We start from the raw sequence: 14,988 nt of genomic DNA on the forward strand, positions 1-14,988 counted from the left end.
GGGTAGAGAGTGTGCTGCCTCCTCAGCCTTCCTGGCCACACTTATGATGGAGGCAGTGGGGCCCCGTCTTGTGATTCATCTTCAGCAAATATGTTCGGAGGGACAGTTTGTTTTGGCTTCCAGATCTGCGCTTGCAGGATTGGATAAATCTTAGCACCAACAGCAGACACCCACTTGAGCAAAATGGAGAAGATCTTTGTCTTAGAATTATTCCACTTTTACCTTGTGCCAGCTCTGAGGAGTGTCACTCTCTACCGCTGTGCCTGCCCGAGAGTGTGTGTGTGTGTGTGTGTGTGTGTGTGTGTGTGTGTGTGTGTGCATGTGTGTGTTTGTGTGTGCCAAAGAGAGAGAGATGAAGAGTACACTCCGCATGGGGCTAACATTGCTGTCAATGTTAGGTCAGTATATCACTGTCAGGACAATAATTATTGCATGTTACAGGAAAGTACCATCAGCACACATAGCTTTTTAAAATAAACACCTTTCTGAGAGTAAATAAATGTATGTGTATATAAACCCCTCACCAGCTTCTTTTGATTAAAACGGATACAGAATTGAAAATATGATAATATTGGGACCTGATGTGCCCTTCATATCAAAGTCTAACTTTTCTGTCTAAATGCCTGCGATCCCCTCAGCTCTTGTGAGTAACACCCTGCTAAACTGACCTTCACCATCAAGCAAATGGGGTGTTCTGCGGCAGCGCTGGTTACACATAGCCAGAGGAATAACCTTTTCTGTGTGATGACATGCTCACAGCTCTCAGAATCATTTTAACATTACAAAAAGAGAGCCTTTCAGCACCTCAACAATATTTCACTTTTTATGAACAGAAAAAAAATGTCAGAAATTGTCCACAGGTTATTTAAGGTTTTTCTGACAGAGGAAAAAAAGAAAGAAAGAACAAACCTTTAATATGGAGCTGTTTTTTTCTGTGAGTGAGCTGTGTTTTGATTTTTTGTCCTGAGGAGTTATGAGACAACTGGGTGACAGGGAGACAGGGGTCGCACCGCTGAGTGACATGGCAGTCTCACGTCCGGCTCACGGTGACGGGGCACAGGGTTTCCCGTGCACACACACACACGTCACGACTGAGTCACGACAGAGGACGGCCAAAAGACTGTGGCACAATGACTGAGCACCGCAGCCAGCGCAGGCCAGAATTCAGCTGCTCGCAGTGGCTGTGCATCGGTGTGAAGGACATGAGGCTGTTCTGTGGTTGCAAGGACACTGTCGTGAGCCAAGCGATGGAAAACTACAAACACCAAAGTGCGCCAATCAGAATTATGATCAAAGCACACAGTTTTATCCCGAATGACTGTATCTGTGAAGTAAGCAAGGCCATTCGTATCTTCTGCCTTTAAAGTCTCTTTGTATTTATATCATTTCGGTGTGGAGACACTCATTTTGATAGGTGTTGTGGAGGTTGTTGAGTACTGATTCCTGTTTCCCTTGTAAAGACATGCCGTGTGGTTCTCTGTGCTGTTTTGTTTCCACAGTCCAGCACATCTTTTAACCGCGATGTGGTGAAGGCAGGAACAGGCCGGCGCTTCTTGGGCGGCCTGCTGGACGACACGTCCTACTGCTACACACTGGAGGTCTCCTTCTACAGCTACCTGGCTGCAGGCAGCAGTGCACCTGTGCCCTACACAGAGGACACCTGTATCCTTTCTGAGGAAGGCATAGACTTTACTTTACACTGGGAAGAATGTGCTTTCCCTCTAGACAGTTCTTCAGACACCGGAGAGTAACTTTTATTGCAGAACACCTTGTTTCCCCTGTCCACATTTATGCTATTTTTTGCTGCAGGCTTTGGCAGATGGATGGCAACACTGATACAAGTATACCACTCGCTAGAAAAGAGGCTCTCCATAGCCACCTGTGATTGTTGAAATGTAGCACTGATTGGTGTAAAACTGTAGAGGGACATCTTTTGCTTGACCGTGAGGGAAATGACACTGTGCAGATTGTGTGTGTGTATGTATATATGTGTGTGTGTGTGTGTGTGTGTGTGTTCTGCACTGTGGAGTGAACAAAGTCCCAGGGCACTAATCTAGTGCTTTTGTGGTACAAATCGTGACTGTTCTTGGTATAACTGTGAATACATAAATCTGTCAAGTGTCAAGTCAAAATTTCACTGGGAGCCCAGTTGCAAAGTAGCGATTGGATATCCTGGTTTGGATTGAATTTGTGTCCTCTTGAGAAAGATACGCTGGGCTACAAAAGGCCTGGTTTTCTAAATCAATGCTGCTCTGCTGTAGACAAAAGCCAGTACTGTGCGGCTGTCTGGGGCTCTGAAATTATCTTTCCCCAATGTCTGTACACCAGGCAACGTAACCCAGTGCTTTAGAGCTCAATAATGAGGGCCGAGGGTGATAATGTCAGCCTATTGTAGTCCCGCACCAGCTGCACACTGCCCGTACAGTAACAGCCTCTCATTTAGGAGGAGATGGTAGCTCATTGATTTCTTAATTATTCCAGGAGTCATTGTTGTGGCAGAGGCTCGATCAACAGAGAGGCCTGAAATGCAGGTTTATCGGGTCACTCCGATCCAGTCATACATGTTGTCCTTCTTTTGTTCACTCATGTAAAACTAGACATATAGTAACAGTTGGGGGAGGAGGGTACTGCACGATTGATTTTGTGCACAAAAGAGACAGGTTTTGCTTTTATCGTTGCCAGGAATGAAAGCACAATTGAAAGATAACTAGTTGGCAAATCAACTGCAATTTCATATCGTTTTGAAAAGGCTGGGTGTAAGAGAGTCTCCACATACTATGCAGAGGAAATAGAAAATAAAGGTACAAATTTCAAAAACAAACACCTACTTTCTGAGCTGGAAAAACAGAAAGTGCCTCAGATCCAGACCTCCGTAAAGAGGGTAGGGACGTAGATCCCTTAGCGCGCACAGTCTGACTGGAGACATGTGTAGTCCAAGTGCCCTCTAGTGGCAGGAAGGCCCAGCAACTACATGTGTCTCCCTGTATGTCTGGCCCTGGTGTCATTCTGTCAGACAGCCCGCTGCCAGCGGCTCTTATTTACAGGGCCCGCATTTATTTATTTATTTAGTATTTATATCAAAAGGGCAGTAAAGCCTCTGACTGATGCTGTAACTTTTCATTTCACTCAGTGTTTTTCCCACCCAGTGCTCCACTGAACTGTCAAGTCCAAGGCCTACTTGGCTTGCTCCCTATAATAAGAAACCCATCCATGTAGAATTACTCTGCAGCCAGGGGATTATTTTCAGTTAGCGCCGGAGTGCGGATGGCTACAAGAAAAAAAAAAGCAATTTACTGTGTGCCAAAAAGAGTCATAACTTACCTGTGATGTTCCTCTCCTTGAAAACATTGTTTTATTTGTTTCCTAGTTGTCTCACATATAAAAGAGCTGTGTTATACGGAAGAAAGTTCATGCACAGTCAAGCTGCACATGCACAGAGCAAGCCCTGGCACTGAACATGGCGTAGTCAGAAATGATGATGACAAGGGCTAGCCTCTCTTTAGACATCATCCTCAAGACAAATTTCTAACAAGCTCTGTCTGGATTTCTTGACACAGTACGTGTAGCGTTTTACGTGCAGTAATGAGAAGTCAGTGACACTAACATGGTAACCACCTTGTAGCGCCCCACCGCCATCCCTCTCTCTGTGTTTTCCGAACAGCTCTGTTTACCACCCTTTTTTCGGTTGCCTTTTGTTAAAGGCACCGTGGCAGAGAGGAAGATGGATGAGGTAAGGTATTAAACTAAATGGCACAACATTTTAATAGTTATTACACTGCAGTGCGAGCGCGGCTGGTGGCTGTCGGGCGAGCGGGGCGGGGGGGAGGAGGGGACCGAACCAACGGTGGAGGGAGGACTGCACCGCTGTTGAAGGTCAGGCTGAAACAGGCCCACAGGCTGTGTGGGGCCTGGCCCGGGAGGGGGAATGTCACAGCCGCACAGGAGGGAGACGGCGGGGGGACTCTGTGTAGCGCAGAGATTGGGGTCAGACGGGTCGAAGACGCTAGCCATGTCACTTTTTCCGCTCCAGTGACCGGGTCTATCGAGCGTGCAAATCATCAACGGAGACCTTTCCGCGTTGCACCCCCCCCCCCCCCCCCCCCCCACTCCAAAAAACAAATTCATGAAAAATAAATAATTACCTGGACTTGTTTATTAATTTCTCCCTTCTCCTCTGCTAAAGCTGCCGGCACCTTTCAAAATTGAAATCTTAACCTTTCTGGCTGCACAGTCCCTGATCACAGTGCACAGCGACTATGGGGGAGGAGAGGAGCTTTCAGAGAGCTGCACAGAGAGTTGCTCGATCACACCGTTCTTTCTTCAATGGGTATACTCCATAGCACTTAATGAATCCTTACCACCTGCACTTCAACACAGTGGAAGGGCCTAGTGGTGTATGCAGGCCTTTCACATAGTGCCTCCCTGTGTTCTGAAAGGGGTATGCATTGGAAAGATGGCCCAAAGATGTCACAACACGCGTTATCCTTTCCTCAGAGCAGATTCTCCAAGCTCTCTGTATTTGCCGGCATCAGCCATGGTGGTTTTTCTTCTGGCATAACCTAATAGCTGCCACTATTAGTGTATATTGTGTATTTACGTAAATATTGCTTATGTTTGAACTGAAGAAAGTCGTATGGACAGGAGCAATCAGGCTAGCTTTTGGTCTGGGTGCTCCTGTAGTCAATGCAGATCTGAATGTGTTCCACATTATGCACGGCAGCTATGGAGAATTAAAACTGAGCACCAACATGGTGTTGTACTCACAACATCCTGTTGCTTTCTGGGTATTTCTGATAGTAGGAATTAATGTTTAACTAGTATCAAAAACAGTTTGCTCCATAGTCCTCTACAGCACTGAATATATTTTCTTGAATTCTTTCTAGTAGAAATCTCAGCCACAGTCCCTCACATCTCTGGAAGTCTTCAGAGAATACGAGGAAGGGACCAGTACTTAGATCTTGTTGAGGAGCTGTGAGAAGGGGATTAGTAGGCTCCAATGCTGGCTTGCTGTGATGGCTCATAACAGTGCAGTGGGGAATTTGGTTTTTGGAAACACCCCCTAGGGTGTCCCAAGAAATTTTAAATGTGGAAGTTAAGTTTCATCTATTTATCGTTATTTAACTAGGTAGGTCAGATGAGTGTGTCTCTTGCCCTGAAAACCTGGGTTGACATTAGAAAGGCTTGTGTAGGGGATGAGGAGCTGGTCATTTTGAGAAGGCTAGATTTGGAGTTAAGTCAGGACATCACATTTAACACACTCCCAGCCAAATATAGAAATTTAAATGGACACAGTGAATCAGGACTTAGCTCAGGTGAACAATAGCATCTCCATGTCACTGCACTGGGTAAAGGGTTTGTTTTGTCAAGCCTGTTTCATCAACATTTCCCCTAGCAACATTATGTCTTTGTCATGTCTTGATTCTGATATCTACACAGGCCCAGTTGCAATATGGTGAACGCCTGAAAGCATCGAGAAGAGGTGTACAAATTGATATATCTATCATCAACAGGACACTCCCCCCCTTCTCTGTCAGCCACAGCAAAGGTTGATGGTACATGTTGTAGAGAGCCAAGTGGGGGTGGAGAATTCTTTATTTTGAGATTGTTCTATTTTCCTCTGTAAACTTTGACTTTTTAATGAGGAAGTATTTCCTGATGTCAGGACACCATTAATAGAGAGACAAGGTGAAGGCTGATAGATTGGGATCTTTTTTCAAAACCCAGCTTGACGCACTGATGGAGAAACGTACTTGATGACTTTCAAATCTTTCTAGCTGCGGCCTGCATTGAACATGTCTGCGTCTCATTCACTTTGATTTAAAGGAAGATTAGGGAAAAATAGGGCTTGAGCTGGCTGTGCTCTGATTGGGCGTTCAATTCTTTAGAATCGGCTCTGCAGTGCCCTTTCTACTCTGACAAGTTAACAAGTCCGCTGCTCCCCTCTGAGGGGCTGATGGGAGACAGCTCCATGTTATGGTTGCGTGCCATTTTCTCCTGTCCTTTAGGCTCCAGACGTCTACTGAAAGACCCATTATCCCCGTGTAGCAGTATAAAAGTATCTCACTCAATCAAGCCCAGCCATGTTGTCAAACCCTTAGCTTGGTATCGCCTCGCTGAAGTTTTGTGCTGTCCTGAAGATGTTCGGTACGCATAAAAGCAGGGAACAAGTGCACAAAGTGGAACCAGGCAGCACTGTGCTGCCTGCCAGCTTTTACATCAATCACAACCCCACCGGGCCACTGCTGAAGTACAGCACAGGCTAACAGCTGTCTGTAGGAAGAGTTTACCATGACAACATGTCATAGGTGTATGCAAAAATATTCTGAAAAATCTCATGCTGACATATCAGAATAGGAGAACTGCCCAGAAAACATGCTGGATGTTACAGGTCTGAGTTAGGTATTAATTGATAACAATGAGCGTGTAAACATTGGAGATTAGGCAAAAGTAGTGTCTGTTTTTTAATTAACCATTGTATAACTGCTATTGTTTTGTAATAGATTAGCAAGTATTTCAGATGTAGTTACTTAACATCAGCTGTAGACTCAATGAAATGCACCAACGAAATGAAACCATTTACAGATTAACTTTAATTATTGATTCACATAATTTTCATTGGTTGTGCAATAAAGTATTTCCTCTGGCATAGAAGAAGCATTAAAGTGCTTCTTGTAGTCAGCACTTGGCAGAAAAATAACTGGACAATACAAAAAAAGCAGATGAGTAACATTATCCTAGGAGTGTAATCCTGGGATTTTACTCACCTCATTAGCATGAAAGCTACAATGAGTAGGAATAGTAAGTATTTTATCCACAGAGTGTATCCTTAATCAGGGACTTGCTTGGATGACTGTTTTTCAGCATTGGAAATGTTTCTTATGAGTTCTCCTTCTTCCAAATTTAATAAGGAAACTCCCTACTCCTATGTAGAGATAGCATCAAATAAATGCGTGTTCCACATGTTGGTGAATGTAATCAAAGGCCCATTGAATATCTAGCATAACTGGATTTTGGGAATTATCTGACTTGTGATGCATGGGATCCCCCAAAATGGAATTATGGGAACCATATTTTCGCTTTCTATCTTAGGGCTTTGTTTTGTAGCAGGAAGCGGAGAGAAAGAGTATCTGAGAGCATCTGAGCACCCAAACAGCCGTCTTCTCTGAGAGGTTTATGACATGAAAATGACAGGATTGTTTATGTGTTGACTGTTCCATCCACCACCCACTACAGCCATCAGAGTGGTAAGGAGTGATCTCCTCTGCTCTACTGAGACAAGCTTCAGTCAGGCCTTCATTCTCCTTGCTGCTCCATGTCAGAGTAGGTGTCTGTGGGGCTGGTTGAATACACACGCTCATTTATAAGTAACATGTATCACCAGCTCACTAGCTGCCCCATTTGATTGTTTAATAAGGTCTGAGGTGTACATGCCTTCGTCTATGCATGATTGAGTGTGTGTAAATATAGGTATCTTGAAGAACATCCATGGCAGAAAGTCAAGTAAGAGGAGCAGTCTTTTGTTCAGCTCCTTGACGACTGCTGCATAGTTTTTCATGTGAATGTGTCTGTATTTTTAAAATGATATATTGAATCTTAAGTCTTGGAATATCTGAAAATGATTGATTGATTGTACATTAAAACTCGATACCAGTATGATTTTTGAAATGGTTTTGCCCGGTAACGTGTGGAAGGTGCTGTTTGCTCATGTCCTCCCTCCGATGTCAGGATCCATGTCAGAGGGCAGAGGGGCAGATGCAGCATCATTAGTGGCCCCCCAGCGTTTGAAGAGAACAGCTGTGTTCTCCCATAGTAGACTGATCAAGGAGACTCTGTTGCCTTCCTGCTTTGAGCTGCTTCATTCAACTCATTTTATGCTTCATTACACCTCCTCACAGTGCTTAGCTCTCGCTTAGCTACCTGTGGAAATTTCTAGGCTGTTCTGTGGAACCTTCAAGGGGAATGTAAGAAGTATTAAAAGTAGTTAAAAAGTTTTAATGATCCCCAAAGCAAGAAGTCACAGGAATAAAGTAGAACTACACATTTCCATTTGCTGTTGTTTTAACATTTGGTTAACATCAGCAGATTGCTTTAATTTGTCTAGTGGAGAAGGGACACAGGGTCTTTTTGTATATTTTGAGCTGGGGGGAGTGTGGTTTCAGGGGAAACATGGTCCCTTTGTGAATCACTGTTTACCGTTTTAATTAGCATTGTTAATTGGCTCTTGTGACACCCCGGTGGCAGGGCTGTCACTTGATGGTATTGATGGTGGCGATGTCCCCCAATTTGTCTGCTTGTTAGTGGACGGCCCGCTCAGGACCGCGGCGTCTTGTTCCCTGTCATTGGGGCATCATTGTCTGTCCGTCTGTTTGGATGGCGGGTATGACAGCGAAAGCAGATAAACATCCCCATAAACAAATCATCCGTCAAACGACAGGAACGTCTGTGTCCCTCTTGTCTCATCGCCTCATCGGCCCCACGGAGGCTTGTCCTTGAGTCACAACAGAGGCGGCTATCGATCGAGTGCGCGTGCTGACGAGATATTAAAACGCCTCACGCACCAATGACAGGGAGGCTTTACATCCTTTACCTTGGCGTCCCCCGGTATCAGAGAGACCTTGTTTTACTGTAGCCCTTAACCGTGGAAAATGCTCTGCTGATTGGAATGTGGAGCGTTCAGAAGTAAAATACAGCCTACTTTGGTCATTTCACTTTCAGCTTCAACTTTTAACTACTTGCATGGAATAAGCGGTAGCAAGCAACGCGCCTGCTGTTCCTTCCCAGCGATGAGAGCCGCCACTTACAGCGGCGTGCTCATTACAGCCTATCTCTGCCGCTCTGTACTCGAGGTGTCCCTCTGACCCTGTCTTTCCAACGCGTTAAGGACTTTTGAAGTCAACGTGCTCGGAATGAATGTGAATTTCGGTTGACCCCGCCGCCGTCGCTCGCCGTGGCGTGCGGGAGGCCCGCCGGCACAGAGCCCTGCAGTAGCGCCGTAGCGGCCGCGGCGTATAGCAGGAGAATAAACTGCTAATGAGTTTAGAGCCGGCTGTCTGGCGTCTGGTGATTTACTCTGATTTCCCCGGCCGCTCTCCGGAGAGGGGGCACGGGTGGAGGAATTAGCAGGAAAGGCGAGATTGTCTGCCTCGGCAGGAGAGGCCCCGCTGTGGTGGCTAATGCACTGCCTGCTCATATTGCGCAGCTGCTGGAGCTAGGCATGGCGGCGTGGAGGGCCACATTGTTCTTTTTATAGAGAGTGGGCATGAAAGGGAGGGGAGAGGGCTATGAGTCAGCATAAAGGTTATATCCAGTTAGAAGAAGTTTTTGAAGGGGAAATATGTCCTTGCTATGGCTTTGAATACTTGAACAGGGATGTAAACACATGTAGCCAGGTTGAATTTTGTATGTGACTGTGTCACTTGGATTCCTTATATAGAATTTGGTCATTTGAATTTGGTTACTGTGAAATTTGATGGCCTTTATTTTCTGTAAATAGTTTTGTGCTAAAATTTGTACATACTTATCATTTAAAATTTCAACCATTACATTACTATTTCTTAATGACCTTCAGTATAAAAGATAGGAGATGTTAGTTTGGTTCTCAGCATTGTGTACACAAATATATTTGTGTAGAACAGGAACAAGGTGAGATAAAGACATAAATAAAAACATGCTCACAAAAAAAGAGATAGAGTTAGCAGATAGAGAATAGCATTAACAACTATTCACAAGTTTTGTACAACTTTTTTAACTCTTCCAGGACAATGTAGCCATGCTTCACATTTTTGTCTTGGTGGGTCCGTGGAGAGAGAAGTGATGCCTTTCTCTTTTTCTCTGTGATTATCCAGTATTCACTACATTTGCAGAATTTACAGCTTGGTGTAGGGTTTGTTTTTTGGAAATTTCCAGCCTCCCTTTGCCCTCAGGCTGTGTTTTGGCAACATCTTTATTTCCTGCAGGTAGCATCCCCTTCAAGCAGCTTCGGTTGCTTTTGGCACTCAGCCAGCAGCCAATCAGAGAGCTGGAATATCCCGCGTGCAGCTGTGATGCAGATGAAGTCCTCTCCTTCAGAATGGGCCGTCCATCACCCACTTCCTGTAATAGATGTGAGATGTGACATCACAAGCTGAGAGGCCATCTGCACTCTACAGGAGTCTGGGCTATTTCTGTCGCCGCTCGGAGCATGCATGCTAGCCCACTGAGATTCTGTCGATGAGGAGGGGAAGCAAAAACTTTCCCCGGGTCATAGCAAAGGTGTCAACGATACAGCGGCACCTCGTTGACTTGTATTGGACTGTTTCACTGTCTTAGTATAAAAGCGAAGAGTATTAATCATGTCTCACTGAACTGTAAATCGGCAAACTACCTCAGGAAGTTGATATGGATTCAAAATAATAACAATAATAATAATAGATTTTTTGAGCACACATAATAATAATTAACAATAATAATTTACATAGGCATTGAAAAACATTATTATCTATAAAATCTAATTAATTGCTATCTACTGTATATGTATATTCTTCATCAAGAATGAAAACTATGGCTTTGAAGTTATGAATGAACTTCAAACAAGCTACCTATAACTTGAACAATTAAACAAGCTACCTATAACTTAAATGATCTTTCATTCTTCCAGCAGTACAACAGAATGTAGCCAGTTAAGTAAATTCTTAAGGCTGAATGCATTGTTTTGATGTCATTAGCGTTGAAGATGCATAGGCTGACATCGCTACAGACATTTCATCACCTATAGACCAATGTAGCCCACTAAACACACCGAGAGGCCTACATTATAAGAAAGCATTGCCAGTCTGATGTGGCAGCGGCCACAGTAAGCCACGTGTCCTGGTTTCCCATGTACGTGCATGACACTGCTGTAGTGGCCTCCCTGCTGTGGAAATTCAGATGGATATTTTACTGACACTGCCTCCAGTGCGTAAAGGGCTCAGGAAAGTGTGTGGCTCAGATGGACGAGTCGCCTGCCGCCTCTCCGAGTCTGAAGACTGCCGACGGAGGTGTCTGTTACAGATTAGGCTCAAAGCATTTATGACATCCGCTGCTGTCCCTACTTTTTTTTTTTTTTGCTTAGCAGGTACTGCAGTTTCATCCATGGGAAGTCACTGTGCTTATTAGTTTTACAGTGATATATCCTCTGAGGAAAACTGAAATATCGTGCAGTTGCCGTGGTTAACACATATATATAAGCTGATTGATCACCATGATCTTTGGTCTATACATGGAAGATTCTGTCACCACTGAAAAACCCCTAGTTGATGTTGCGCACAGTTTCCAACACAGTACTGCTGCAGAAGTCAGGAGGTACTTGGAGGAACACTTTGACGACTGAAAGACGCACGCGGGCGAAAACAGGAGCGGAGGGGGAACAGTGGTGCAGAAGGTGCAGAGTCAGACAGATGGGGTGTAAACACAGGAGTGGGGAGTCGTGGAGAGAGCGCCTGCCAGCCCCGGTGAGTGACGAATGGAGGCCCACGGAGACGCCACATTTCCAGGCCAAGGTGACTGACTGGCACCAGCAGGGTATGGGAGAGGCACAGACCTGCTGAGCATAAATGGGGTGGAGGAAGACGCCCTCCCTGCTTCATCTGGCATTCTGAGACAAGACTGGCACCCCCAGCTCAATTTTTCATATTTTCTTTGTTTGTATGATAGTTCTTGCTCATACTTTTACCACTCTATAAAGCCATTCTGGAGCTATCTCGTTAAAGCTGTGGAGATAATCAAGGTTTTCGTCTCTCAGGCTCTGTGATGCTGTGTGTGTGTTTGTGTGTGTGTACATAAATGCATATTTTTGTATTTGCATACATATGCTTGTGTGTATGTGTTTTCCTGTGCATGCGTGTGCATGTGCACAGTGCGTGCGCCCCAGCCTCCCTCCACCTGAGCACTCCATCACCCCCAAGGATGGATTGTTTATGAGTTAAGGGCTCCGGATAATAGGATTTCACCTATGGTCTTTGGATTTATGTTTCATGAGTAATTCTGACTGTTGGAAGAAATTGGAAAAATAAAAATAAAAAACGAGAGTATCACTCTCTCCTTTGTGTCTCTTCCTGGACACTTGTTTCAATCACAGCGCCCTGACAGACAGGGAGGATGGCTTTGAGGTCCAGCAAGGAAATGACAGGGAAGAATGAAAGATTGTCTCTTTATCATTCCATCAATTCCAACTGTCCAACAAAGAACATACTGTTAACTATGATGCAGTGTAATAGATAAACACTGGGCTCTGGGTGTGATGAGATATAGATTGTTCTAGTTTTTGTAGTTGACTGTCTCTGGCTAGGCCAAAGTAGTTATTACTTGTTGTTTGTTATAGACTGAGACTTTTTCCCTTAGCTTTGTTGTATTCTCAGTTCAGTGTATGTTCAGTGAATTTTCCTTCTGCTAAACAGACGGGGTCATTTGGTGTCTCTATTCATGGAGAAGTGAAGTTGAATGGTTTGCACACCTAGTCGGGTATAGCAACAGAAAGGCCTTCTGACAAGAGCATTTGGAAAGACCACACGATTTTATGATGGAGTGGCTGAAGTTATTGATGTGCTCAGTAATGGGATGGTGGTGGTGGAGGGGGGTCTTATGAATTTAAATAAAGCCCATGCTGTAAGTAATTGCTGCTAGGCGATGCCTTCCCCCAGCGTGTTTTTGGCTGACTTGACTGGAATGCAGTTGATTTACCCTCACTTAGTGCAGAAAGCAGTGTGTCGTACCCGGGTTATTTATTCGCCCTATTTCTGCACGGGGGATTGGCCAGTTATTTACTGCAAATGGTTGTATTAGTACTGTGAGGGGGGGAAATAGGGCTTTATTTATTTATTTTTTCAATTAAGGATAGCAGGTCATACCTGAAATTATAGAGCCTCAGTGAGACCTTAGCATTGTGACCACAGCAGGGACTCCAAGCCTGCATGGTTGCAGACCAAATGCAAATGGGTCTTTGGTTAAGGAAATCCTATTGAAAGGCCCCTAGGCTCAGGTGTTTTAAAATGTTTAAAATGTCATTTTTAAGTTCAACTGAGATATGGTTGGAGGGAAACCTGCATTTAAACTACTGCATGGTGTGATTTCCCAGTCGGCTTGTTTTAATTTAGGGTTGATTAGTGTTGATCAGTTGATCAGTGATCAGAATTTTGCTCAGTGTCCAATTAGTACATATCTCAGTATGTATAAAGATTGTATGTCATTTTCAGTTAACTGACACTAAATCCATTCACTTGTCTGCTATTAGGAAGTTCCCTTAACTTGCTCTCCTCAGACATGAAGCTGGGTAGAAATGTTGCACGTACCTTCCTGGACTACTACAGACTTAACAATCTGATAGATGACAATAAGCCGACAAATCACAGTAACAGGTCCTCATATCCTGTTTCTTCTAATGACATTATCACTGTGTGTATTGTAGGTTAATGGTCAAAGATTCCAACAGAAGTCTGTGTTTTCTTGTGTTCCAGCAGCTTGGAAGGACAATCCTATCGTCAGGGGAACAGCCATGGAAACGGAAGGAACCAGGAACTAGAAAAATCTGAGAGAAGAATCCAGGGGAGTAAAGGAGACTATTAAACTCACACCAGCATCAGCATCTACATCAATTCTCTGGCTGGCAAAACTTCTAAGACTGTGATAAATGGTTCCTTTTTGATAGACACCAATGGAGGCTTTCTGAAATTTGTAATGATTGACACCAACTGAGCCCTTATGAAATATGGAATGACAGACAATGGAAAGTGAAAGGACTTGAGGAAATGAAAGGCTGTAATCATCCAGTACCATTTGGATGCCATGTGCACTGTTTCGTTTTCTCTTTTCACTGCACAGCAAAACATCTGTAGAACAGACTTTAGCAAGCCAACTCTGACTTATATGATGTCAGGCATACTACTGGGATTCCATCCATGGTCTTCATTTTGTAGTGTTTCACGCTCCATAGCAGTGTGCTTACTTCTTCCTCAGGTGTTAGCTTCAATCAAAAGCCCTAGATGCGTTTGAGTTTTAATTATCATTTTGACAGCATGAATGCATGATTATACAAAAAAGTACTTATTTCATTTGTCGTGGATACCTTCCTCCCAAGGTTATTGGGCATTTTCTGGGAGCGCTGACTTGTGCGAGTTCTCATTTGAATTGCTTGTGGTAAAGAAAATCTCAAAAGTACCATAGATACAGGAAACATTGTAACTAAACCTGTAAAATTGTAACATTCTGACTTTTGTGAAAATTTTCCATGTTTTATTTAGTGTTTTGCTACTCTTGTTTTATTAAAGTTATTGGTCTGCTCGATTATGGTGGAATTGACTGTTATCTAGCCAATATGCTCAGCCGGACTGTTCTGCTTTTTCCGGATGTTCACAAACACACAAAAGATGACTGTCATAGACTCCTCTCTCCAGAGCACTTGTGCAAAATCAGGTTTGATGTCCATTTTCTGTCCTTGCTCCCAGCTTATGGGCTGTAAATGTCCATGCAGCCTTCCTGTACAGTAGATGCCATACCCTGCATAATATCCAATATGAGTCATGGGATTTGCTCTCCACAAAAGGAATTGGAAACAGGAGGGCGAGAGAGAGTAGCGCAGGCGATCAGTCAAGAGTGGCGTGAAGAACAACATGTATTTTTCAGGCCAGTCATTTGGAATAAGCGCAGCAATCAGTCAGAAACAACATAAACAGATGAGTTTTGCTTTTTACATGGTAGACGGAAAGATGGAAAGTGCTAATAAAAATGAGGAAGGACATCCATCTGTAGCCTCTTTGACTGGGCGTTTGTGTCAAAAGGGCTGGTTTTGCGCAGCGCGGCGTGTGTGGAAAACTTAGCACAGTTTAATGGCTGCTTCCCCCCACAGATCCAGCCTCTGCCGAGCCTCGCTCTCTGAGGATGGCGAACTGTGAAACACGGCACCTTGCAGGCAGTGGAAATGTCACACGGAACGCTTTCACGCCGTTCTCCTCCCCACTGTGCTGTCATTTTAACCTG

General features: G+C 44.2%; 1 protein-coding gene across 2 annotated transcripts in view; it reads left to right on the forward strand.

The window, feature by feature from the left end:
• agbl4 (ATP/GTP binding protein-like 4) overlaps positions 1 to 13,593 on the forward strand; it is a 304,739-nt gene extending 291,146 nt beyond the window's left edge. The window contains exons 11-13 of one of the 2 annotated variants that reach the window (XM_036521635.1): positions 1,500 to 1,662; positions 13,274 to 13,370; positions 13,470 to 13,593. In XM_036521635.1, the coding sequence (XP_036377528.1) occupies positions 1,500 to 1,662; positions 13,274 to 13,370; positions 13,470 to 13,578 (369 nt within the window). In that variant the 3' untranslated portion in view covers positions 13,579 to 13,593. The remainder of the gene's footprint in view (positions 1 to 1,499; positions 1,663 to 13,273; positions 13,371 to 13,469) is intronic. The other variant, XM_036521636.1, reaches the window with a different exon arrangement.
• Positions 13,594 to 14,988: the final 1,395 nt, after the last annotated feature.

The sequence above is a fragment of the Megalops cyprinoides genome, chromosome 2 (assembly GCF_013368585.1).
Source record: "Megalops cyprinoides isolate fMegCyp1 chromosome 2, fMegCyp1.pri, whole genome shotgun sequence".
Classification (NCBI taxonomy): Eukaryota; Metazoa; Chordata; class Actinopteri; order Elopiformes; family Megalopidae; genus Megalops; species Megalops cyprinoides.